The sequence below is a fragment of the Diceros bicornis genome, chromosome 6, assembly GCF_020826845.1.
Source record: "Diceros bicornis minor isolate mBicDic1 chromosome 6, mDicBic1.mat.cur, whole genome shotgun sequence".
Lineage (NCBI taxonomy): Eukaryota > Metazoa > Chordata > Mammalia > Perissodactyla > Rhinocerotidae > Diceros > Diceros bicornis.
In genome coordinates, this window is record NC_080745.1 from 84945155 (window position 1) to 84970731 (window position 25577).

At 51.1% G+C, this 25577-nt stretch overlaps 1 protein-coding gene across 1 annotated transcript in view; it reads left to right on the forward strand.

Moving 5' to 3' along the window:
* Nucleotides 1-25095, forward strand: part of LOC131407627 (deleted in malignant brain tumors 1 protein-like) — a 48413-nt gene extending 23318 nt beyond the window's left edge. Inside the window, 17 exon segments of the mRNA XM_058544385.1 lie at nt 1331-1585; nt 1588-1659; nt 2952-2996; nt 3759-4343; nt 5204-5245; nt 6117-6149; nt 9808-9961; nt 10256-10458; nt 10896-11216; nt 11881-11901; nt 12966-12992; nt 13246-13396; nt 14794-15002; nt 15847-16031; nt 20089-20477; nt 22976-23247; nt 24795-25095. Of these exon segments, the coding sequence (XP_058400368.1) occupies nt 1331-1585; nt 1588-1659; nt 2952-2996; nt 3759-4343; nt 5204-5245; nt 6117-6149; nt 9808-9961; nt 10256-10458; nt 10896-11216; nt 11881-11901; nt 12966-12992; nt 13246-13396; nt 14794-15002; nt 15847-16031; nt 20089-20477; nt 22976-23247; nt 24795-24958 (3128 nt within the window). The 3' untranslated portion in view covers nt 24959-25095.
* Nucleotides 25096-25577: the final 482 nt, after the last annotated feature.

Genomic DNA, 25577 nt, shown 5'->3' on the forward strand with positions numbered 1-25577 from the left:
AGAGCATGCCTGGGAAGGACTCAAAGGACAGCTTTCTGGTGATTGACGTCCGGCAAGGGACAGATTGAGGCAGGGAAAGGGAGAGCTCTTCTGCTTTCACGGGAGTGACCAGAAGGAGGCCCGAAGGAGGGCTGAGGAAGCTCAAATGCTCCATGAGAATACCCTAGAAACAAGGCAATTTACCTTTCCTCCCTCTTTCCCTGACTCCTCCTCTTACAATAACCACAGCAGCCGCCTGTTCCCTTCTCTTCCATCTCATTCCAGCCTCTCTGGTCACTCCCTGACCACAAATCTCTCACCACCTCAAACTAACCACTGAAAAGCCACACCCAGGATGTGGCTCCTGCTGTCAGGATGTTGGGCTGGATCCCTCAGGACCTCGTCTCTGTTTTCCCTGCATGATCAGTGTGGGTGATTTAGCAGGATCGTGTCAGGAAGTAACACGGTGCCCCCTGACTCCGTAGTGGTGGTCAACTTTATGGTGAGAATCAGGTTCTCTGAATCCCTTATAGGTGGCTTGCAAGGGTAGGTCAAGGCCCCATCTTGGACAAATACCATCTTGAACTTGATCCTGATGGAGGAGAGTGGAGAGTACATTGAGGCATTTTCAACAGGAAAGTGACCTCAACATGTGTGTACTTTTTGAAGATCAAATTTGGGACAGCCTGGGGGAGAGAGATAAATCATCTCAGCATGGGTATGGGCACCAAGTAGGCACTCCATAAATGCTAGTTTAATCAGTGAATGTGAATAGATCAGAGAAAGGAGGGGCACGGGTATAGAGATGACTGCGAGGCCCCTGGAGCAGGCCAGGCTCAAGAGAAGGAAAGTCTACCCTAGCAAAATGGTGGTGGGAATGAAAGGAAGGATGACCTTGGTGATAAGGTGAAAGATGACCTAAGATATAAGAGGTGAGAACAAGGAGGGATCAAATGTGACAAGCAAATTTCCAACACGGTTGTTGTGGAGCATGGTGACGCCACCGATTCAAATTGAGGAGAGAGTCTGTGTTGAGTATGGGATGTGGGCTGGGATATCCAGGAGGCCATTGAAAATGTTGGTCTAGAGCTTAAGGCTGGGGTTGTCAGGGCTGATTAGCACTGGAGAGATGGATTTGGGGTCCTCTACCTGGGAAACTCTCAGAGTACGTGAGGTCCTTTAGGGGGAAAAGACAGGGTGAGAAGACGGCTAAGACGGCGCTTGGAAGAGCAGCGATATTTAAGGTCCTGAGAGAGAAGAACAATTGGTGAAGGAGACGGGGCAGTGGTCAGAGGAAGGAGGAGAACAGGGAGTGCTGGGTGGTGAAAATCAGGGGGCCGAGACGGGGAAGACAGGGCTTTCCACCGTGTCAATGCCGGTTTGCCTCTGAGGCTGGTGAATGGAGGTGACCGCTGTCAGGGCCGGGTGGATGTCCTGTACCAAGGCTACTGGGGCACCATGTGTGATGACAGCTGGGACGCAGACGTCATCTTGTGGCAGCTGGGCTGTGGCCATTCAGCGTTGGCCCTTGGCGGGGCCCGCTTTGGTCAGGGCTCAGGGAACGTTCTCTTGGGCCCAGTGTACTGCCCTGGGTGGGAGGCCTACCTGTCAACTGCCCTCACAGCAAGTGGTACCACCATGAATGTGGCCACAGGGAAGACACCGGCAACCTGTGTTCAGGTAGTGCAGACATCGCCTCGTGCTGTCACCTGTGCCACTCTGAGGACAGGAGCTCCTGCTATCCTCAACATCACAGCACATGTGCATAACGCTTTGCAGTTTACCTGCTCTACTCTAAGTGATGTCTTATTTGAGGTTAGAGGGCAGGTATTCCTGTCCCTTTTCACAGATAAAGAAATGGAGGCTCAGAGAGGCCAAGTGACTTGCCTAAAGTCCTAAAGCTAGGAGTGGTGGAGGCGGGTTTCCATCTCAGTCCCCTTCAGAGCTTGCTGATGTCCACCCAGGGACACCTTCCGATGAGCAGCATCATGGCCATCCTGGCCTGAGATGACCTAACACCTTCCTAAGTGGCCCTTTCTCCTCTTTTAAAAGTGGGAGAGAAGGATTGGGGACTTCTGGTCTTTAAAATTTAAATCTACACCAAAATGAGAATGAGGAGTAACCAGTAAGTTCTCTTTATTGGGGATTAAATGACAAGCAAAAGAGATTTACAGCCTCAGTGGGAGAGAGAAATTCTCCCTGACTCGACCTAGCGAATCCCAGCGCCACATTCCTCCTGTGTTCACTGAGTGCTGATAGGTGTTCAAGCACCAAGGAGTCCTTAAAGCCACAAAGAAACCTCTGAGGGTGCCGCCTGTTCTATGTCATCCAAGGCAAGGTTCTAGTTAAATTATTGACCTCTAGAGCAACCACTGACATTTGCCATGTGGCTTGGGTTGTGCACATGCCGCCATGCATAGGATGTGACGCTGGTAATCCAACCACCACAAGAATATGGGCTCCCGAAGAGAGTGTGGCCCTCCAAGCTATCACTTTTGAGCGAGTGTATTACAGCATTTGGGGATGCATCTTGGAAAACTGTCAGTGTTCCTGGATGGTGTCACCTTTCAGGAATATCTCAGGGATGATAGACATTTGTCATTTAGGGGTGTGTTTGAGCCATAGAAATAGGCAGTTGGTATTTGAAGTACAAGCTTGTGAATCAGGTGGGGCTGTTAATCAACTGGGTGAGTTTTTGGACGGAGACTGTGGAATAGAGGAATAGAGGAGGTGGGAGGATGAGGACAGGGGCAAAGAGTGTCCCTGGTGGCATCTCAGCATTGAATGAGGGTCAGTCAAGTGACTGAGAGATGAGTGCTGTTTCACAAGAAAGAAATATAGATTTTTAGGAGAGGGCGGGGCTTCTGGATCTCAGCATCCAACCTCTTGTTTCAGAGTTGAGGAAGCAGAGGGCCAACCCTCCTCGAACGAGGGCCTTCCTGGAATGACCTCTCCTTTTCTCCACTTTGCAGGTTCTTTGATTTCCACGGAGGCACCCCTGACAACTGCAGTGGAAGGTAATGTTTGTTATGTGGAATCCCTCTGGGCTCATTACCCTACTGCACCCATAGGTTCATCTCTGATCCAGAAGAGGTGCAGAAGTTATAAGAGGTGGGAGTACTCAGCTCCCAAGGGGAGGTTCTCTGAACAAGGCCTCATGACTGAATGTGTATCCTTTCCATGGACAATGTCCCTGAGATTGGGAAGGAATCAACCTGCAGGGGCATCTCCAAAAGTTCCAAGGTGGAGGTGGGTGTCCTGTCTCCAGGGAGGTCCTGTTGCCTGTGCTCAGTGCCCACCCCTCTGGTTCTCACTGATGCATGCTGATCCCTGGCCAGGCAGAGGTGCTGGGTCTCTGGCTGCAGGGCCTGGAGTGTCAGGTGCAAACGTTCTGGGGCAGCATCCTTGCCTGTGCCCTTTCCTGAGCCCATATTAGGCCACCCTGGCTCCTTCTCAACACAGAGGAACTGTGGTCCTTCAGCCTGTGGGCATCAGAGGACCCGTGCACCCCCCTGGGGCCTCTAGTGAGAGAGCTGGGAGGTACAGTCAAAACAGCCTGAGGTTCTGGCAGCCTGGGCTCTGAGAAGGAAAATCACTGCCTGTTTCCGGTTGTTCTGCAGTCAGACAGAACCAGCCTCTTCCTTCTCAGCAGGGTCGAGCGCTCAGTCCACACCCGCTTTTCTCTGGGGCTTTCTTCTAAGCGCACCGCTTTTGAGGGTGCCTTTGGAAAATGGGTCACCCTCACCCCTCGACGGGTGCCTTCATTTGGGTCTTCCCAGCAGCCGACTCAGAGAACAGGAGTCCAGGCTCCGGCGTGAACCGGGGAGGGCGAGAAGAGCAGTGGGGAAGGGGGCCGCCGGGCTGTGGGCAGTGGCGGGTCGCTGAAGCCCGGAATGCTGATGAGCCAGCGAGGCCGCTGGGGCTGGAGCTCCATCCCCAGCAGGGTCTCGGGGGCGCCCCATTAGTCTCGGACTCCCTGCCCCTGGGCCGCCGGAATGGGCTCTTCCCCCAGAACTGCTGGGACCCCTCCTTGCTGTTGCCACGCAGGGGAGTTGAGGCGGTGGCCGTGGCGGCCTGTCCCGGGCGTGCCAAGGGGCCGTCCTATTCCGGAGAGGAGAAAGCCCCCAGGCCCAGCCAGGCAGGCAGGCACTGGCGGTGGGATAGAGGGCGGAGCTCCCGGAGGACCCGCAGGTTCGCGGCGCTGGGGGGCGGTGTGCGCGCAGCGGGCGCGCCAGCAGCCTCAGCTCGGCGTGAGCCCCTGCGCCTCTTCCACCTCGGAGACCAGCTGGGGCCCCTGCGCGCTTTGGGTCCGACTTTCCTTCTCTTTCTCACAGACGTGCGGGCCCGGTCCACACTCCTGCCGTGTAAGTACCCGGCGACTTCCTCGGGAAGTCCCTCTGCTCCCTGTCCCCCCCTCCCTTGTCTCCTCACTCCGGGCCAACCGCTGCTCTGTGCGGAACCTACGGGTCGCCTCATTCTCGCCCTCTGTCACCGAGACACGCGGCACGCCACGCGCTTCCTAACTAGTCCTGGGAGTCCCGAGGCTTGCGTCTTCCCGTCCTGACGTCAGTGTGAGCTTTCGCGGGGCGCATTGACAGCGTCCCCAGAAACTCAGCCAACGGGCCGCGCGTTCCCTGACCTTTGCCCTGGCCCGGTCCAGGCCGGGGAGACTTTTGTGGGAGGATGGAGGTGGATCGCCACCGACCTTCTGTTGACGGGCTCTGGGAGCAGGCCGGATTCCCTCCATCCCTCACTCCTTGCAGCACCCTCAGGTTCAGCAGGGTCACCTCCGCATCCACGACTGGCAGAGACGGTGCCCAGGGGACGGGAGGGGAATGAGTGATTGTGGGGCTCCGGGGACCGGGAGACCCGATCGGCTCCTGGTCCACTCTGCCCGGCGGCGCCTGCCTTTTCTGTGCGAGCCGCGGCGTCTGGGCATCCCCTGGGACGGGCCAGTGAGTCCGTGGCTCAGAGGAGGGAGGTGGCAAAGATTTTCCAAGGGACGAGAGGGCGGGCCGGGCTCAGAGAGGTGGCGGGAGCAGGCTGATCTCCGGCAGGGCCTTCGTCCCCAGGGAGGCAGCTGAGCAGGAGGCTGGTGCAGCACACACGGGGAGCAAGGGGCGGGATCCACGTGTGGAAGCGCTGTCGTGGTGCCGCCAAAAGCCTTCTTCGAACCCTTCTCTCCCTGACGTCTAACTCTGCCTTCCCTTTGTTGCACTTCCAGCCGCCTGGCCCAACACGAGCCCAGGTGTGGCGTCGGCGACAGGTAAAGATTCCTGGGGCCCACGCTCCCTGGGGCCCACTCTCTGCTTCTGGATCCATCTTGGGTCCGAAAGTTATAGGAGGAGGCTCGGGGTGGGCCCTTCCTTGCTTTTTGTCCCTGTGGGCGGGGTGGGGTGGGGCAGAGGGAGGAGTCCCTGGAGAACAAGTCCTAGGTCTGATCCTGGGGGGCTGGCCGCCTGTCTCCAGCGGGATGCTGGCCCAGACGCTGAGCTATGGGCCTCCTCCAGGGTCTAGTGTCTGCTTTGGAGTCCTGGCGAGTCCTGCCACCCTAGGCAAGGGTCCTCTCTGGAAGCCACCCTCTCAGATTTCCAGAAGTAGGAGAGGAGCAGGCTCCTCCTCAGGAGTGATTTCTCCTGGAGGGTCTGGAATTGGTTACGGTGACCAGCCGAGTTCCCAGGACCACCGTTCTCACTGAGCTCAGCCTGGAGAGCCTGTCTGGCCTCCTGCCTCTGCCTGTTGCCAGCGCTGTTCCAGAGAGGCTGCGAGGGAAGAGGTTTCGGTCCTCTGCCTATTTCAGATGAAAATGACTGTCCAAGTCATCCCATGGATAATTGTGACCATTTTAGAAACATGGCCAATGACACCTCTACAAATGTCTGTCTGTTAAAGAATTCCTTAGTGTTGAGAGAACAGCCCCCTTAATGTTCTCTATGCCGTTGAAAGTTTTCAGTGACAGTATATTGGGAAGTGCTACATACACTGGCCCTTCTCGGCCATCTACGGTGCAAATTGGAATGGTCAAGGCACTGAGAAGTCCTGCTGTATGAAAAGGATTTAACTTTCTCTATCAGACAAATACCATGAATTAAAAAATTATCTACTAAAATCCTAAAATTGCTTCATTTTCTTTCTAGATTGGCGGCACCCATTCCCTACAACCACTGAGGGTAAGTATCACTTTTTCCCACCTGGACCATAGGGCATGGATTTCTTATGCCCAGGCTTGGCTGTCCATGAAGCAGATGCCTAGAATGCACAGCCCATCTCAGCCTGCATGCACTGCCTACCCAGGCTGCCCCACCGTACCCTGCACTCACGGCCACCGGCTTGCACACAGGCAACTTTCATGTCTCCCCCACTAGGTAGATGACTCTTGTTTGAACTAAGGAGATCTACCTCTCCTTCTTTTAAGCAAATGAGATAAGTGATTCTTAAAGGATAGAATTAAAGGCTGTATTTCTTCTCCTATCTCCAAAGCTTTGGGAGGAAGAAGGGAGACTATAAATGGATAATTTCACAAAGAACCATGATTTTACAAGTAATTTTTACCTCATGATATGGACATGGTTCAAGAGCTTTCCATTGCTCTTAGGAAATGATATGGCTACTTTTTCATGTCATTGAATCTTCTCTTCCCATCATTTTGAATGCCTGCATCGTTTCCATTGTGCAGCTATGACCATAAATTATTTAATCCCCAATTGTTGGGCATTTAAGTTGTTTCTATTTCTTTATTATTATAAATGACCCTGTGATGAAGAAAATTTTTATAAATAACTCTTTGCGTACCTTCTCGATTTTCCCTTTAAGACAGAGATAGATTTACTGGACCTAAGTTAAATAGTGCCTGGTACATAGAAAGTACTTAATCAATACTAACTCTTCTTATGTTAAATATTTTAAGATCTTTACTGTGCATATGGTCAAATTGCCCTTAAGAATGGTTGTGAAATTACAGAATGATGAAAAAGAGAAACTGACCTCCCTTGGGTAGCTCATAGAATTAAATACTTAATATCAACTTACTGATATAATTGCAGTTGTGACAGGTGCTTCAGAGGGAAAGTTCAGTGTGCCAAGAGGCCATATTAGTAGAGACTTTACTGGATCGAGAGATTTGGGGACATTCTTTAGGAAGTGACGCTTGTGCTGAGGGTTACAAGAGAAGCAGGGTCACTTGCCGAAATGCCTTCCAGCCGGAAGGAATGCGTTGAAGGCCTGAGTGGGAAGGAGCCTGGCTTTTCAAATGAGTGAGAGGTGGTGGCAGGAGGGACTGTCAGAGAGCTGGGCGAGGGCCAGATCATTCAGAGCTTAGTGCGCAGGTTAAAACTCCTGACTTTATCCTAAGAGCAGAGGGAACTGTGGAAAAGTTTTAAGCTGGGGAATTACAAATTCAGAAGTATGTTTGCAAAAGCTCGTGCTTGTCTTTTCTGACAAACTGTGCAGTTCCTGAGGGCCGGAACCATGTCTGCCTTTTTCCTGATTGCATCCTTATTTTCCAGTGTCATGGCTGGCATTCCATAAATGTTTGTAGAAAGAATAAATGAGCAAATGAATGAATGGATGAGTATATAACTGTTGTCGCCATTTTGATGTATATTCCACATACACATATAGACACATACGCACAAATCACAGCATGCCTTATACCCTATTTTATAACATCCCTTTTCACTTGAGTATATAAGAAGTAGTTTTTCCATGGCCTTAAAGTTAGCATTTTTATGGCATTGAAATTATTTCTACACTATAAAGTTTACTGGCTGCACATTTTTCCATTGTATGGATATACCATTATTTATTAAACAATTACTAGTTGTAGGACAAAAGAATTGATTCTTTTGCATTATATCTTATATACTTAGGTAATTGCATACAGTAAGATTTTTATTTTATTTTATAATAGTCTTTATTATATTTTTAGAAATCTGTATGCATATCCTTGTGTCTAAAACTTTGGCCTTATCCTGGATTATTTCCCAGCATAGAAATAGAACTTCTGGGTAGGCATATTCTAAAGTCCCGATTATCTTTAAGAAACACTGTTTTCCCAAAGAATGATGGAAAATATTTGCAAATCATACATCTGATAAGAGACTTGCATCTAGAATATATAAAGAACTTTTACCAATAATAAAAAGTCAAATAACTCAATTAAAAAATGAGCAAAGGATCTGAACAGGTATTTCTCCACAGAAGATGCACAACTGGTCAACAAGCCCATGAAAATATACCTAACATCGTTAGTCATCAGGGAAACGCAAATGAAAGCCACAAAGATATAGCACTTCCCACCCAGTAGGTTGGCTGGAATCAGAAAGTCAGATGATAACGAGTGTTGGTGAGGCAGTGGGGAGCTTGGAACGCTCAGACACTGCTGGTGGGAATGTACAGTGGTGCAGCTGCTTTGAAAGACAGTTTGACACTTCATCAAAAAGTTAAACGTAGAGTTTACCAAATACCCAGCAATTATACTCCTAGGAGTATACGCAGAAAGGACAGCATGTGTCTACACAGACACTTATATACAAATGTTCGTAGAGAGCAGCATTATTTCTAACAGCCCTAACGTGGAAACACCCAAATGTTCACCATGGTGAACGGATAAGCAAATATGGTATATCCATACAATGGAATATTACTTGGCAATGAAGAGAAATGAAGTCCTGATAGATGCTACAATATGGATGAACTTGGAAAACATTATGTTAACTGAAAGAAGCCAGTCACAAAAGGTCACATATTGTATGATTCTATTTATAGGAAATGTCCAGAATGGGCAAATCTGTAGAGACAGAAAGTAGGTTAGTGGTTGCCTGGGGCTGAGGGTGTTGAGGGAAAATGGAGAGTGACTGCTAATGGGGGCAGGGTTTCTCTTTGGAGTGATGAAAATGTTCTAAAATTGACTGCGGCGATGGTTGCAGAGCTCTGAATATACCACAAACCATTGAATTGTACACTCCAGAAAAAATAAACCAAAAGAGTTATGAATAAGGAAGAACATCAGTTTTACTTTACATCGCCACTGAGTACAAAAACATTTTTAAATGATCTATTAAAATAAACCAACCAACAAAAAGTTTCAACGCTTAATACTATTTATCACTCTCTGGTAAATCATGAGAGCTAATATTGTCGCGCGCTAATTATTATGCGCCGGGCGCTGTTCTAAGGGTTTACAGGTATTATCTCATTTGATACCCATAAGAATCTGATGAGACAGATGCTATTATCACCCCCTTTTTCAGATGAGGAAACTGAGGCAAAGAGTTTAAGTAACTTGCTCAAGACCTTGGGGCTGATGAGAGCAGAGCCGAGATGCAAGCCCAGGCCTTCTGTGGCAGAAGCCCTGCTCCTGAGCCCGCTCTACGTCGCTGCTTGCCAGGTGGCAGAACCTCGTGTCCCGGGAGACACGAGGGAATGGTTACAGTACACAGTGCTCTCCATGGGCCAGCACTTCACTCAGCCAGGATTTATCCCCAACTCCCTCCCTGTAATCAACTGAACAACGACAGCAGTCACTCTGTTGCTTTCCTGGCATTTTTGCTGCAAGGCGATACACGCTCCTTCTGAAGCTTGGGTCACCTCTTGCCAGAGAATCACTGTTCTAGGCCGTATGGGGGAAGTAGAGACTCAGATGAAGGCCCGTGATGGGGGGCGGCCTGGGGCCAGGCCTGAGAGAGGGGACTTGCTCAAGGAAAACTTGAGTCGTGTTATAAGTGCAGAGGATGAAACCTGAGGACTCATACCCAGAAGACAATTTCTCGTCACAACGCATCTGAAGACCCGCCACAATGAGGACGTCCCTCTCTCTCTCCTCTATAGGACCGTCTTCAAATTGTGGTGGCTTCTTATTCAGTGCCAGTGGGACAATTTCCAGCCCATCCTACCCTGGATATTACCCGAACAATGTTAAGTGTGTCTGGGAGATAGAAGTGAATTCTGGCTACCGCATAAACCTGGGCTTCAACCACCTGCAGTAAGTAACACTCAGGTCATCTGGTGAAAGATGGGTCCTCCACTGCACACCCTGTGGTTTGCTTTGTGTCCTGGGCTGGGGTGTTTTTCGCTCTCACGTACCCTGGACTAGATTTCAGGTTGCTCTGCTCCCTACCATGAGCATCAGGCAGTGTTGGGAAGTGCTTTGATTTAACGGAGGAAGAGCAAGAAGAAAATCTTAGAGTCAATAGCATCACACGCGAATCCAAACTTTCTATAAAATATACGAACAATAGAAGCTTCAGTGTTGACATGAATCCATTGTCCCGTACAGGTTGGAGTTACACAGTAGCTGCAATTATGATTATGTTGAAATCTTTGATGGGTCACTGAACAGCAATAATTTGCTGGGGAAAATCTGTAATGGCACCAGGCAAATATTCACATCTTCTTACAACAGAATAATTGTTCGATTCCGAAGTGATGCCAGTGTCCAAAACACCGGCTTTTCTGCTTGGTATAACTCCTTTCCAGGAGGTGAGTGGAAACTAGACCTGACCTTCGAGGCTCGGTGTACTTATGCAGCCCCCTCTTCTGCGTGTATCATGGTTCCCACGGGAAATCCAAGAAGGGTTTCAGTGACCCGTTGCCCACTCTCCTTATCTCTGGCTGTGACTGTGGTAAGCCAAGGCAGCGAGGTGTGGAGAATAGGGGACACACCTGGCCTTGGGTTTGCCACCAACTCCCTGGGGGACCTAGTAACTCACCTTGCTGTGCCAACACCTCCCCTTCTGGAGGGTGAGGGGTCTGAGCTCTGTGATGTCTGGAGCCCCTTCCAGCTCACTCATGGAGCTGTCCGTACCCTGATCGGTGCCGTTTGGTGACTTTGGGGATGAGGGCAGGCCCATGGGTTATTCAGCCTTGGAGATTTTTTGTGGGATGTGGCCATCATATTTATGGCATGTGTCTTTCAGATGCCAGTTTGAGATTAGTCAATTTCAACTCCTCCTTTGGTGCATGTGCCGGGCGTGTGGAAATTTACCACGGTGGCAACTGGGGGACAGTTTGTGATGATTCCTGGGACATTCAGGATGCCCAGGTGGTCTGCAGACAGCTGGGCTGTGGATATGCAGTATCAGCCCTGGGAAACGCCTATTTTGGCCATGGCTCTGGCCCCATCACCCTGGACGATGTGGTGTGCTCAGGAACGGAATCTACTCTCTGGCAGTGCCGGAACCGGGGCTGGTTCTCCCATAATTGTGCCCACCGTGAAGATGCTGGAGTCATTTGCTCAGGTATCACGTGATGTCATTTATGGAAGGCCCATTGCACCTCTGACCTGCCTCAATGTGAGAGCTAAGGACAGGTGGCTGATGGCGTCAGTGGCTCAGTTTGGGGAGGGGACAGGCAGGAGCTTGTCAGCCTGCCCCATTGGCCTACTCACTCCAGGAGACCATGCATGGGCCGTGTTATCTCTGGTGGGCTTCTGGGACCTGCGGCCATTATGCTGGACACATAGCTGGTGTCCTGTGTGTGTTCTTACTCTCTCGTTTGCTCTATGACCTTTAGCAGTGAGTTAACCTCTCTAAGCTTGTCTCCTCGTTTATTAAGAGGAAATGACCACGATAGTACTTGCCTCCAACTGTGATCAGAGAATTTAAATGGGTAATGCGTGTAAACCCTTAGAACAAGTCTGGACATGTAGGAAATGAAGAATAAATGATGGTATAATCCCTGGCTGTGATGCTGATGACCCCCAAGTAACGATGGGGCTGGGGAAACAGCTGGGGAAACCACTTAGACCTCCTCCTAGTAACACAGGCCTCACAGCAAGAACTCAGTGGACCACAGTGCACTCACTGAGGGGATAGTCCATGAGTCGCATGGGTGTGTCCGTGCCTCGTCCCTTCCTTCCAGCCACACTTTAGTGACTGATGCTTTTCCTCTATTCCTTTTTAGGAAACTACACAACAACCTCTGGTGAGTACCCGTGATTTCCATCTCACCGTCTGGCTGCCCTTCTCTGCTGCTGGCCCCTCGACCGTGCAGGGCATGTTTGTCCTTGTGCCTTCCCTAGCAGATAGCATCCCCTGTAGCTGACATCCCAACCCGAGGAGAGCTGGGCATCTCTCTAGGCTCCTCTTTGTCCTTCAGTAGCCTGGCCAGCATGAGATTCTTGTCTCTGGTCAGTCCCTAGGAGAGGCCAGTGTAGGCTATTTATCCCCTCGGACACTGGACCCTGGTCAGTGTGGGCTGGATGGGGCCTGCTTCATTGCTGAGCTCGGTGTGTAACCAGCAAAAGCTCCTGAAGGCCAGCTCCTGAGCTCCTGCTGAACCTCTCTAAGTGTTCCCAGCACACTCCTGGCTCTTTGAGACCTTCCTCTCCATCCCCACCTGCACGTCCTCACCACCTGGCTTCCTGCAGCAGAGCAGCTTCAGGCCTGCTCCTCCCACCCATTCTGCATTGCAGCCAGGGCCTTCTATGAAATGCCAGTGTCAGTCTCAGCCTCGGCACCTTCGAGTGACACCTCAGGGCCTTCTGGACACAGATCCTCACTGCTCAGGACGATCTCTAGGGCTCTCCACGATTCACTCCCTTTGTCTGTTTGGTTTCCTCTCTCCCTCCCCTCCCTGCTCCATCCACACTGAGGTCTCCCAAGTGTGCCAGGGACTCTCCTACCTGGGTCCCTTTGCACATGCTGTTCCCTCTGGCTGGAACACCCCTTTCCACCTTTAGGCCTCGGCCCCTGATTATCAGCCCTCTGTTCCCTGCTCAGTCTGGGTCAGAAGCCAAAGCTCCTGGCTCCCACCATTGCCTGGACTCTACTTGATCGCTTCTCCATCCCGCTACATTGGGATTGGCTCTTTTCCGTCCCCTTCTCCAGGCTGTGAGCTCCCTGAGGGCATGGCCTGTATCCAGCATCTCACTGTGAGCCCAGGGTTGGCACATTTCTGGCCCAGCACAAGCAAGCACTCAAGTATTTTTGTCATAATTGTGTCAAGGATGCCAAGAAACTGATCATTGTCTTTTCCCTTTTCAACAGCTCCTGTTTACATCACCCGTCCAACCAGTAAGTTCTGAGCTCCCTGACAAATCCCCTCTGCCTTCCCCTCGGTGGCAGTGACACTGGGGGAGGATGACGAGAATGATGAGGAGATGACTTCCCTAAGGGTGGGAAGGGCGTCCCACTGACCCTCCGTGGCCAGTCCAGGTCTAGGCCTCCTCCTGTCGGGTTTCTGTCTTGGGAATTGTTTACACACGTCCCCCAGGTGACCGTGCAGTGTGCTCTGGGGGGCATCAGCATTTCCATTTTGTTCTGACAGCAAATTATTCCTGCGGAGGCTTCCTGTCCCAACCTTCAGGGCACCTCTCCAGCCCATTCTATCCTGGGAGCTATCCAAACAACGCCAAATGTGTGTGGGACATCGAAGTCCAAAACACCTACCGCGTGACTGTTGTCTTCAGAGATGTCCAGTGAGTGTGGGGGCAAAGCAGATCGTGTGGGGGCCTCCTGACATTTTGGGAGGGAATAAACGGTACCTACACCCAGGAGAGATGTTTGCCTGGTTGACATTTTTTCTTGTGGCTTCGATTTTTTTCCCTAACACAGAGGCAGTCCGTGGAGGTGGGGCCAGGACAAGAGCCTTGGTTTAAAGTCCCAGTTCTGTCTCTAATTTGCTGAGTGGCCACAGGAAATCACTTCACTTTCCTGAGCCTCAGTCAAAAGAGGGGAATAAGATACCTGCTTTCCTCCCCTCACTGGTCACTGGGAAGGTCACAGGAGAGAAATATATGAAAATACTTGGAAAATGTTATCCAATAGGAGGGGTTATTGTTCGGTGTAATAATAATGCAAAGAAGCCTATTGACAGCCACACGAGGTTTTTTGTGGCGTTTCTCTCCACTCCCTCCTTTTATGGGGGGAGTTCCTGGGGTCAGGCGGAGGTGAGGAAACCACTGCCGCAGAGGTTAGTGTCTGTTCCTCATCCAAGGGAGAGCGGGGGCCATCGTTTTAAGCAGAGGAGACATCATCAAAGCCACATTAATACATGATCGGTCCAAGGAGGGGGTGACCGTGCAAGGGACCAGCGTTCTCGAGGGTCCTGGAAAGTGGTTACTGTAATTTCTCTTCTAACAGCCATCACTGAACGAAAGTTTTCTCTCTTGATTTCAGGTTGCAGTGGTCTTGGGAGTCTCTGACTTGGAAATTCATTCGGGGTTTTGCATAGATGTAATATTATTTTAATCTCCACATCATTACTGTTCATTTTGGACTGGGGACTTGTGAAATTCTCTGGAGGAAGGTTGACCACCCCTGGTTCTTTAGCCAACACCTTAGTAACAAGGACCCCACCATTGGTGACACTTTATGAGGCCCTTTTCCATATACTGTTTCATTTGAGCCTCACACCAGCTCTCGTCAGTATGTGTGGATAGGATTACTTCACCTTTGAAAATAAGGAACCGGGGCTTCAGGGAGGCTGTTTGACTGGCCCAATGTTTCTTTGTTCAATTATTTATTTCTATCACTATGAATTCCTGGATATTTATTTTATTCTTTGGGAAACTGGGGTCTTGCTGATTGAAGAAAATACCTAAGGCAGCATGTGATCCCTTCCTTTTATGACACAGAGGGCTGTCAGGAGAGGGGCTGTAGATTTCATAAGTGGGACCCTAAAAGGTAGGACTAAGACCCCTGCACGGAGGTCATGGGAAGATGAATCTCTGCTAGATTTAAGAAAATCTGTTCCTTTCCCTTTTACTTTTGTCAGAGTTTCTGGCACAGAGGTGCGACCCCTCCCTGAGATCTGGCCCCCTGCATCGAATCCCGGTTAAGAGTGAAGCCAGAGCTGTGTGTTCTGTCTCTGCAGGCTTGAAGGAGGCTGTAACTACGACTACATCGAGGTGTTCGATGGTCCCCACCACAGTTCCCCTCTTATCGCACGCGTCTGTGATGGGTCAAGGGGCTCTTTCACCTCGTCGTCAAACTTCATGTCTATTCGCTTCATCAGCAATGGCAGTGTCACAAGGAGAGGCTTCCAGGCCGACTTCTACTCTAGTCCTTCCAATGACAGCACCAGTAAGTCCCCCGCATGAGGGCTCCCTGGGAGTAGGGGCACCTCTGAGAGCCTTCTGCTGCTCAACCGTTCTGTGGCTGTGAAATAAGAAACTAGAGCAGCCTTGTCAGGTCACCAAGGGGCCAAGAGCAGTGGGTTTTGGGACTCTGGCTGCCCAGAAATGAGGTCAAGGGCCAGAACTAGCTGATGTGCAGTGTTTTGGCCTTACTGTGGTCATCAGAGACTAAGTAGAAGGTGCAGGATGATGCTTTCAGCATATAGTGAGATGGTGCGAAGGGCAGAGGTGACCTTGAGGCCTGTGACCTTCCCAGAGTGTGGGACGCTGGACCATGTCCTGACGCCTAGCACATGTGGCTGCTATGTGAAGACGGACTGAGCTGGTCACTCAGCCACCCGCAGCAGAGGCTAACGGCCGTGATTTGAGCTGTTAAGTGTACTGATTGGCAGAATGGGCAGGGACTGGGCAAGGTGGTGTCCAAGCTCCCTTCTGCAGTCAGGATTTTGAGCACTGCCCTGCTCCCGGAGCCAAAGGACCTTATTTCACATCCCCACAATTCAACTGGAGTGTTACTTTACTTTATGGATAAATGGTAACTGGGCAAAACATCTCACCTCCCACCTCCATATCCCCATCAGAGGGACCCTAAGTCCCTGTGCGCTCACAGGGCTCTCACGAGAATGAGGCCGACTTCAGCCATATTTCCACTGTGGGGTAGTGGGGATGCATATCCTGGTGCGGACTGTCAGCCATCTTGATCTCTGTGCCTTTGTGTGGGAGCAGCTCCTGGTGGCACTTGCTGGGACTCGGGGGCGCTGACTGACTGCACTCTCTGCCTCGGCCACCAGAGCTGCTTTGTCGGTCGAATCACATGCAAGCCAGCGCGAGCAGAAGCTACCTCCAATCCCTGGGCTATTCTGCCGGGGACCTTGTCATTCTCAGCTGGAACGGGAGCTACCAGTGTCGGCCCCAGATAACGTTGAGCCAGGTGACATTCACAATTCCCTACTCAGGCTGCGGCACCCTCGAGCAGGTAAGCCAGGGGCTTCCCACCCTGTCTCCCGCTGAGTAAGCTTTCCTATAGTGATGTGCGCTACGCTTAGTGAATTCTGGGGACCAGAAGACGTGATTATGGTATAACCAAAGCATGATAGGGAGGGGATATACATCTGTTTCTTGGTGCCATGACGTGGCTGCAGCCACTTCCAAAGAGAGAGAAGGAAGGCAAGGAGGTTAGTAGGCAGCTTTTCCAGCACTGTCCAGCGCAGAGGGTGCCTGGCAAGTGGCCACTCGTGTCAACAAAAGTGACAGCAGCTCCCGGGGCAGCTCCAGGTTTTGTAGGGCCTGAAGCTTACACACTTTGGGGTTGGGGTGGATGAGAGAGGCGAGTGCCTCATTAAGCAGACGAATGCAAACATATCTTACTTTTATAAATCTTACAAAAACACATGGCTGTGCAATACGCTGATTGCTTTGGAAGAACCTGTGCACGTTGCGGGGAGGGGGCTGAAGCTTAAGCTTGACTAGCTTCACAGTAAATTGGCCTCTGCAGCTGCCATTTGTTGAGCTGTCACCGTGTAGGGTGACCAACTGCCTTGGTTTGCCTGGGACTTGGGCAGATTTTAGCATGGAAAGGTCTTGTGTCCCAGGAAACTCCTCAACCTTGAGCAAACTGGGATGCTGGTCACCCTACAAGTGAACAGACAGTGGGATTAGTCCATGTCACACTCCCCAAACCCCACCAAGTCCTCTCTCATTGTCATCCCACTTTAAAAATACGGAGGCTGGGCTTCGAGGGGTCAAACCCAAGGCCGCTCAGCCGCGAAGTGGTAGAGCCGACGCCAGACTCTGAGAATCTCAGAAACGTCACGCGGAGTGAAAGAAGCAGACACACCAGGGGACCTGCTCGCGGACTCCATTTCTGTAAAATTTAGAAATGGAGAATAAATGGATAGTGACTGACAGCCGATCTGGTGGGAGGCGTGGACTGCAAGGGGGCAGAGGGAGCCAATTGTGTTAATGGAAATGTTCTGTGTCTCATTGTGGGCGTGATTATTGTCCAACCTCACTGAAGGGTACACTTAGAATGGTTGCACGTCATTTTATGTAAAGTTATTTTAAATTATCCATTCTAAGTTCTGCGTTTTTAGCTGACACCTAAGTAGTCATTTCCAGATTTTGTCTGTCAGGGCACGGACACAATGCAAATCCTTTTGTTTCGCTTAAGCCTGCAGTAAATACACAACATGAAATGCTCGAGTACGTACAATGGGTGGCACACACGTGCAGAGAAGGTACATACACCATGCAAAGGTTCTACTCAACCTGGCTTTCCTCTTCGGCCCTGTAAATTGATCGTGTTGGATTCTGGTTTGTCATGAGTTTAGTCAGTGGCAGTCTGTCCACCAAAAGTGATCACCCCTCCTGGTTCCAAATGTGCAGCCTGGAGACTCTGACATCTGAGCCACCCCATCGATGTTCCCTCATCTCCATTAGGAGCCGCCAAAGCAACGTGCCCAGCCTGGTTCTTCTAACTTGGCTGGTCATGGGCAGCACATGCCACATTCTTATTCCTCCGTTTATTTAAATACCTGTAGCCCCTACCAAACAGAGTGCCTCAGGGGCAGGGCCAATAGTTTATTTGTCTTTGACACTCTCAGTCCCCTGGTGTGGAGCCTAAGCCTTTATAATCAGATTATTAACAGTTAATGTGTATGCCAGGCACTGAACTAAGAGTTCTGTGACTGTCAGAATTCTCAGGGTGACTTTTATCCCCATTTAATCCTGAGGAAATGGAGGCTTACAGAGTTAAGCCACTTGCTCAAGGCCACATGATCCTGAACTGTGGAGCCAGGATTCAAAGGCAGGATGGCATGACCTGTAGCCAGAACTTTCCACCACTCTTCCAGGTGCCCCGTTTAGCAGGTGTCCGACAGATGTTGGCTGATGTGGCTGAATAGATGAGGTATCCCTCCACATGAGAGGGAGGCCAGGGTGGAAGAGTCCAGGGCTCCAAGGGAACAGCAGTTGACTTATCTGCACATCTTCCCATGACATAGTGAGCTCCTTCCAAACGGAGCAGACGGCTAATAAGGAATTTTAATCTAAAATTGGAACTGCTTCTCATGATCAAGAAATAAACCTGCACTCCATGGGCATTGTTTGGACTGGATTCAGAATTTAGCTTGTCCATAGAAACCATAGAGACATGTGGATTCTAAGAAAACTCGTTACTGTACAGAGTTAAATTGAAGGCGCCTCAGCTTGTGTTTGAAGGAGTAACAAGGTGACATTTATATGGTTTATTGTGACAACCATTGGCACTCAAATATAAAACCAAAAATACTCTTAAGGAATCATAAAGACAGAAAATATAGTGTACTTACCATGAGTAGATGGAGGGCATAGAGCCCATTCTAGGTCCTTCCCAGACCTGAGTCCAATGTGTGGGCTCTGGCGCCCCCTGCCGTCCAGGCAGGCCCTGCCCCAGGTCTGGGACTGAAGGCACCTCTTTCTGCCCTGGAAAGGGAGAAAAGGGAAGCCAATGATCAGAGAGAAGGGAAGAGGACCACGATTCGCAATACCACTTTAAGCTACTTGTTACAATTTTCTCTTTTCACATGTTTTTCTGGAAGAGACAAATTCAGAGTTGGGTTCTGCAACTGCAGACATGAAGCGAAAGCCTCTCCAACACACCCCATTCTGAAGGATAACTGTATTTCACTTGCACAGGTGTGGCTCCAGGAGAGAAATTGTCTGATCTTTTAAACGGCCAGGGATGGGGTTTGGCTCTCGACGGCGTACAGGACTAAATGTGACTGACAAATATCTCTGTTGTTTTTTTTTTTTAAAATAAGGTTGCCTTACATTTTAGGACTTCTGTGTAGACCATTATGGTATTATTTTTGTGCTCCTTCCTGCAAAAGCACCCATGGCTTGAGGGAACTCGCACCTGGCTAGGAGTGGTTTGCTTCTGATCATCATTGCGTGTGGGAGGGAAAGAGATCCCCCCAGTCTCCACCTGGCGATGCCTCACTTGTGTTCACCTCACTTGAGGCCAGATGATCATGACCATGGAGCTTCCAGGGGCCTTGGTCGCCTGTGTCCTCTTGGCATCTGGGATGGCTGCTCCTGGCCCAATCCTTCATTCGTCACAGTGCTTTTGCGGGGCTTCTGTCCCCTATACTTTTCATCCATTCCATGGATATTTATTGACGCTACTGACGCTGTTGTTGACACTATACCAAGCTCTGGGAGAAGAGAGATGCTTAGACATCATCCTTTCCTTGTGATGCTCACAGACCACCAGGAGCAGGCTCTCATCCCCAGAAAGGTCACTCATGAATGGTAGGCACGTCAAACAGCGTGAGAGACCAACATTCTTATGAATTTGGTGAAAGGCACAGTAGCAAATGGTGCCGTGGTCCGGGGAGTGAAAAGGCAGATTGTGACAGGAAGTGCTCCAGCGCTGCTGTGGCCTACCCGCTTGTCCATTTGAGCCTCCGGGGAAGTCCTTACCCCAGAGGCCAGAGACCTGCTACAGCCATCACACTGGATCTCTGTTGCTTCCAGTTCCGGTGTCTTCAGACACCAAGCTGCAATAGCGACTGACCCATCCAAACAGCACGGTGAAAACTACTCCCACCAGCCTGTCCCACACGTACATGACCACCTCCCCTGAATTCTCACAACAGCAGTGAGGATGAAACAGAACAAGCAAGAAAGGGCCTGAGCCATGTGGTCCAAACTGAGTTTAGTCATACGGCAGGACAAGGGATCGTCCAGACACCCCCATCTTCCCATGAGCAGCAGCTCCCAGGAGGCCCCAACACCTGGCCCACACTGTGGTCCCCTCTCCTATGGTGGAGGAAAGGGGATGTGTTGAAAGGCAGGAGTCTTGCTAGTTAAGCAGCATGCCCATCCCAGGCAATGGAAACCCTGGCAGTAGGCATACGCCATCTCTGTGTGGTTCTGGGAGGGTTTTGAAGTCTTGTTGAGTCACTTCCCTTTCATTCTAACCAAAATCACCAATGAGACTTCCTTAGCAGGTGACATTTGCCTGACTCTGCTCTCCTGCCTGCCTCTCCCAGGTAGATAATGATACCATCACCTATTCCAACGTCCTCAAAGCAGCAGTTTCAAGGGGCATCATCAAGAGAAACAAGGACCTCCACATTCACGTCAGCTGCAGAATGCTCGAGAACACCTGGGTTGACACAATGTACATTGCTAATGACACCATCGAGGTCGAGGAAGTCCAGTATGGCAATTTTGACGTGAACATTTCCCTTTACACATCCTCTTCATTCTTGTATCCCGTGACCAGCAGCCCATACTATGTGGACCTGAACCAGAATTTGTACCTTCAGGCTGAAATCCTCCATTCTGACGCCTCCCTGGACTTATTTGTGGACACCTGTGTGGCGTCGCCATATTCCAATGACTTTACGTCTCTGACTTATGATCTAATCCGGAGCGGGTAAGGAGTGTCTTCGTGGGGTGGACTTCAACCTTTACCTGGTAACTCAAACACGAGTAGCCCAAAGGCTCAAGGAATGTAGATTTTGGTCCCAGTAGCTGAAGCTTAACCAGTTATCATCTCCGGTTAACAAGAGGGGGATGAGTGTCTGGAGAAATGAATGACTCAAGAGGTCACCAATCAGGTTAGCTGTAAACTGGGATGAGACCCCAGGTGACCAAACTCCAGGCAAGCCTTAGTATTAAAAAGACATGCGTGTAGTGGGAAAAGCATTGATTTTGGAGCTGATGGAGGTGGAGATGCCAGCTCTGCCACACCTTAGCTGCATCACTCAGGGCAGACAACCGCACCTGTCTGCGCCAGTTTCTTCACCCATCCAGTGAGCATAGCGATGCCCACATCATGGGCTGGTGGGAGGAGTAAATGAGAAAGAGTAGGTGGGCCCTGGGCAAAGAGCATGCACAGCCGGGCGTCCACAAGGAATGTGGCATCGAAGGCAGCAGAAGGTCCCTTGACCTCTATCAGCTGAGAGTGGACGTTCTCAGAGTCCATGGTCCATCAAGAGATGCAGAGGTGAGGCCAGTGGCGCCCAGGCTGGGGTCAATGGTGCCAGGTAGGGCTGCTCCACCGTAGTCCTGCTTCCCTGGATGACTGGACTGGTGAGTCCTGTCCTCTTCTGAGCTCGTGGAGGGTCCTAGGACCCCTGGGTGTGCACCTCTAATCCCTACGCTTCCGTCTCTGTCCATTGGTGCGTACACCATTTCTTGGCTTATAATTTGACCTTGGCACCTCAGTAACAATTGCCTCATGTGGAAGTTGTACTGACAGGGTAAGGGCTCTGCTTGGAATTAGGGTTGGGAGGGTAAATTTCACACCTCCCTGAGATACAAAAAATAGCATTTCTTCCCAGGCACGGTTTGAATATGTGTCAATTCAGTAATTGGGTGTTGAGGCTTGTCTTTTTCACAGTATATGCAGTTGGTTCAATTCACAGCAGCCCCTTGGCGGCAAAGATGGGGGAGAAGCTTACTCAGCTCCTCTTTCTACAAACAGTAACAAGGTGATTTCTGAATTCATGTCAAATGACTGAGATTAATGCAAATGAGTGAGCGGTTTAGTTCTTCTTTGCTAGAGAATAGTTTTTGTCAATTCTGGCATATATATGTACATGAGATAATGCAATTTTCTGGGGGAGGGTGATGTGCCTGTGGGGGTAGCTATGTCCCACTGCTCCTGGAGCACAGAGACTCGTTAGCTACACCTGGCCCTCCACCACCAGATGCCCATTAGAATAACCTGGAGCTTCAAGCACAGCCGTGCCTGGGCCCACCTGCACGTTCTCTCTGTCTGGCCTGCGGTGGGGCTCAGACATCTGTTTTTAAAAATTTCCTGGGCTGACTCTGAAGTGCAGCCGGGGTTACGGAGCTCTGGCTACAGAGACTGCCCTGACTAGTGCGGTTTTCTGGGAAATGCCGTTACTGCCCAGCAGCCCCTGAGTTGCCCTGGCCTCACTGACAACTGCCCCACCTCCTAATGGGTCTCTGGGTCCTTTCTCTCCCACCTTTGCTGCCAAAGTGACTGCCTGGGAACAAAGGCTTGGTATTTGAATGTGAGTTGAGCGTGGAGGAAGGAAGCTCTTGAAGGCAGAAGGAAAACAGCGATGGACCCTGCGTCACATTTCCGGGCAGAGCCAGGCTGCCCTGGTGACAGCTCCCATTCGCCACAAAAACTTTCCACCCAAACCCCATGGGCCAGTTCCCCTGCTCTTCTCATTCCCGCATCACCTGAAATCCTCCCGTTAGAGACGCACACAGTCCAGCGCCAGCCGCTTTCTCCACTGGGAGTAGCTGGGAGATGCACCTTCACCATAGCTTAGTGAAATATCTTCCAGTGGATTCTTAGGTTATTTTCCTTTTAACATCGCTGGAGATGAGGTGCCCGAGAGGACGAGGAGGTGGTTGATATTAGGGTAGGGGGTCCTGGAGGATACTCCGGCCCATGGGGAAGGTACGGCTGCCCAGGGCACAGGGCAAGTGGAGGTGGGTCAGGAGACATAGCCCTGGAGAGTGTGGGCACCAAAGACGCCAGAGAGCAGCTGAGCATTACCTTGCCTGGCCCTGAGACTAGGAAAGGGCAGGAAATGTCATCCTTCCTGCCCTCTCTCTGGGCCCTGCTACCTCTGACTCACCTGGGTTACCTGGGGCCAGTGAGCACAGGGTCACTGAGCACCCACTGTGCGCTATGGTGCCTTCTCTCTGTGTGGACACCCTGGGCTGATTTGCTGCTTTAAGACGCTGCTGATGTCCCAGAACTGCCAGGATTTTCCCACAGGGCTGGCAGTCAATGTCTGAACCACACGTCCTGAAGGAAGGAGGGTGAGGTGCAGCAGGAGGCGTGGCCTCGAGGCTGCGCTGTGAAGTTCCACTCCTGGCGCATCCACGTCACGAGGAGTGCAGTGCGTTGGTGAGAGCTCATGGGTTACTTTGCTCCTCTTCCAGGTGTGTGAAGGATGAAACCTACCAATCCTACGCTCCGCCGTCGCCCCGCATCGCCCGCTTCAAATTCAGTTCCTTCCACTTTGTGAACCGCTTCCCCTCCGTGTACCTGAAGTGTAAGATGGTGGTGTGCAAGGCGTACGACTCCTCTTCCCGCTGCCACAGAGGCTGTGTGGTGAGGGCCAAGAGGGATGTGGGCTCCTACCAGGAGAAGGTGGACGTCGTCCTCGGGCCCATCCGACTACAGGGCCCGCACACCAAGGAGAGGAGCCTGGGTAGGTGGCCGCCCTCTCACCCCACTGCCAGCCAGGGCCCAGGCCTGTGACCCATGGGGACTCAGGGTGTTTCTGTTGGTGTCGTGTTCCACCTCACATTGGACACCTACTGTGTGCCAGGCACGCTGTGCTCTGCCGGGCGATACGGAGTTGATTCCCGCCCTGTTCCAAGGGCTCCTGGTCTATGGGGCAGCCGTGTGTAGGGTTTTGTCCTGAGAGTTCTGACCTGGGACACAGACACAGCTGATACCTTCATCCTCTGGGCCTTAACTCCCAGAACCTCAAGCTCCTCGTCTGTAAAGCAAAAATGTTAACACTTACCTCTTAGGACTGTTGAGAGTTACAAAAAATGACATTAGTTAAATGGCCTCGGCCTCTGCCTGGTACAAGGCATTGGGTGCAATGAATGGTGGTTTTTGTTTCTATTGTTATTGTCGCTGATATTAACAACATTAGTGATAACATTATTACTCATGATGATAATAACAACAAGTTAGTCCCAGGGGTAATGACATCAGGGTCTGGCAGGCCGTGGGGGTGTCAGCAGGGTTGATCTATTCTGACTGCTCACAGGGCCAGACACTGGACAAGCAGTTTCATTGTGTTCATTTAGGATGGGGATCATCTTTCCTGCTGTGCTGTTTTGTTGTGGGTGTGGGTGAGGAAATGTTTGCAGAGTGATTCCCGGGATTTCCGGTCTAGGCTGGGGCCGGGTCCACAGACGTGGTGGCACTGGTGACAGGGGCAGGTGTGAACTAGCCGTAGTTGTCACAAACCCTCCCTTCAGTCACTGGCCTCCATCCCATGGAGCATCTTTGATGGCTCTCTCTCCTTATGTCCTGTATTCAGCCCTTCCCCACGTCTGGGTGATCTAGGCTCTTTTCTCGCTCATTCATTCGTATTTATTGAAGGCCTGTTACGTGCCAGGAGACGAATGACTAAACAAACAGAAACAGATCAAAATCCTTGCCCCTGTGGAGCTGCCATTCCAGCAGTAGGGAACACAATTCAGAAATAAGCCAAATAAGCCGAGTGCACGGCAACCCTGCTGGGAGTGGGAGCTACAGAGAGGAGGACGGCGGGGCAGGGTGACGGGTGACGGGGACACTGCCTGCTTCTCTCTTCTCCCTTCTCTCCCCATTGACGCTGCAGGAGCTGGGGGGCTGGGGACCTCTTGCCTGCGACTCTGTACCCTTTTCCCAACTGGTCTCAGTGCCCCAGCTATCTCCCCTCCTGTCCATCGGAAGCCTCCAGCCAGCTCTGATCTCCCAATGCCCAGCTCTGACTTCCCGCTGAGAAACCTCCTCCGGCTCCGTTGGCTGACGAGACACTGAATCTCCCTGGCCTGACCCTCAGCTGCCCTTTGGGGTCTGGCCTCAGTTTCCCCTTCAGCACTTCTCTCTCCCATTCCTTTGTTCCCTCCTACCAGACAAACAGTTCTTATTGGCATCACCTGCCCTGGGACCACCACCCTTACTTGTCCCTCATCTTCTCCACTGGGCTCTACCTGATCCCGACTCTCTTCTCCTGGTCTCTCTCCTTCCCAGCCCTGCCGGCTGACGTGGAGGAGCAGGCCAGCACGCAGGGGAGCTACCACAGCGCTGCCGTCTCTGCTGGGGTCTTCCTGGTCGTGGTCCTGGTTGTGGCAGCCTTCACCCTGGGGAGGAACACCCGTGCCGCCAGTTACCAGCCTCTGAGCTCTAAGATGTGAAGCCAGGAGGACGCACACAGCGCTCAGACATCGACCCCGTGTGCTTCGGGACCCGTGAGGGAGGAAGAGATGCGTGCCCAGAGCTTGGCACCCAGCTGCACCTCCACTCTGTTCACTCTGGCCCAGGCACACAGTGGGGGGGGTTGAGGTGGGGTTGCAGAAAGATGGAGGCAGGTTTTCCCAGAAACAGGTTCGGGGCTGAGACAAAATGTCAGGCAAGCAGGTGCCGGTGTTTAAACTCCTGCATCCGCCGTGAGCCGGATACTAGTAGCAGCCGAGCTCTCTCTAGGTAGACGTTCTCTTTTGACCTTTATGAACTAGCTTCTTAGGCCTGTGGTGTACATCTTAGCCTTTCCATTTAGAGGACAAGCTGAATAAAGAACTCTTTTCAATGCAAATGTCCGTTTGGTCATTGTTTCCAGTGGCTCACCTAAGCACTGGATCCCTTCAAATTAAGCTGACAAGTAGGGTGGGCTGTCACAAGGAATGACAAAGGGCAGGGGCTCTGCCTTCTGGCTTCCAGAACCTTCTAGGGATTAGATAAGGTGTCCTTTGGCATGTTTTGATTCTGCACAAAGCAGGAAATGTGGGGTGAGTCTCGAGAAAGACCAGAATGCGA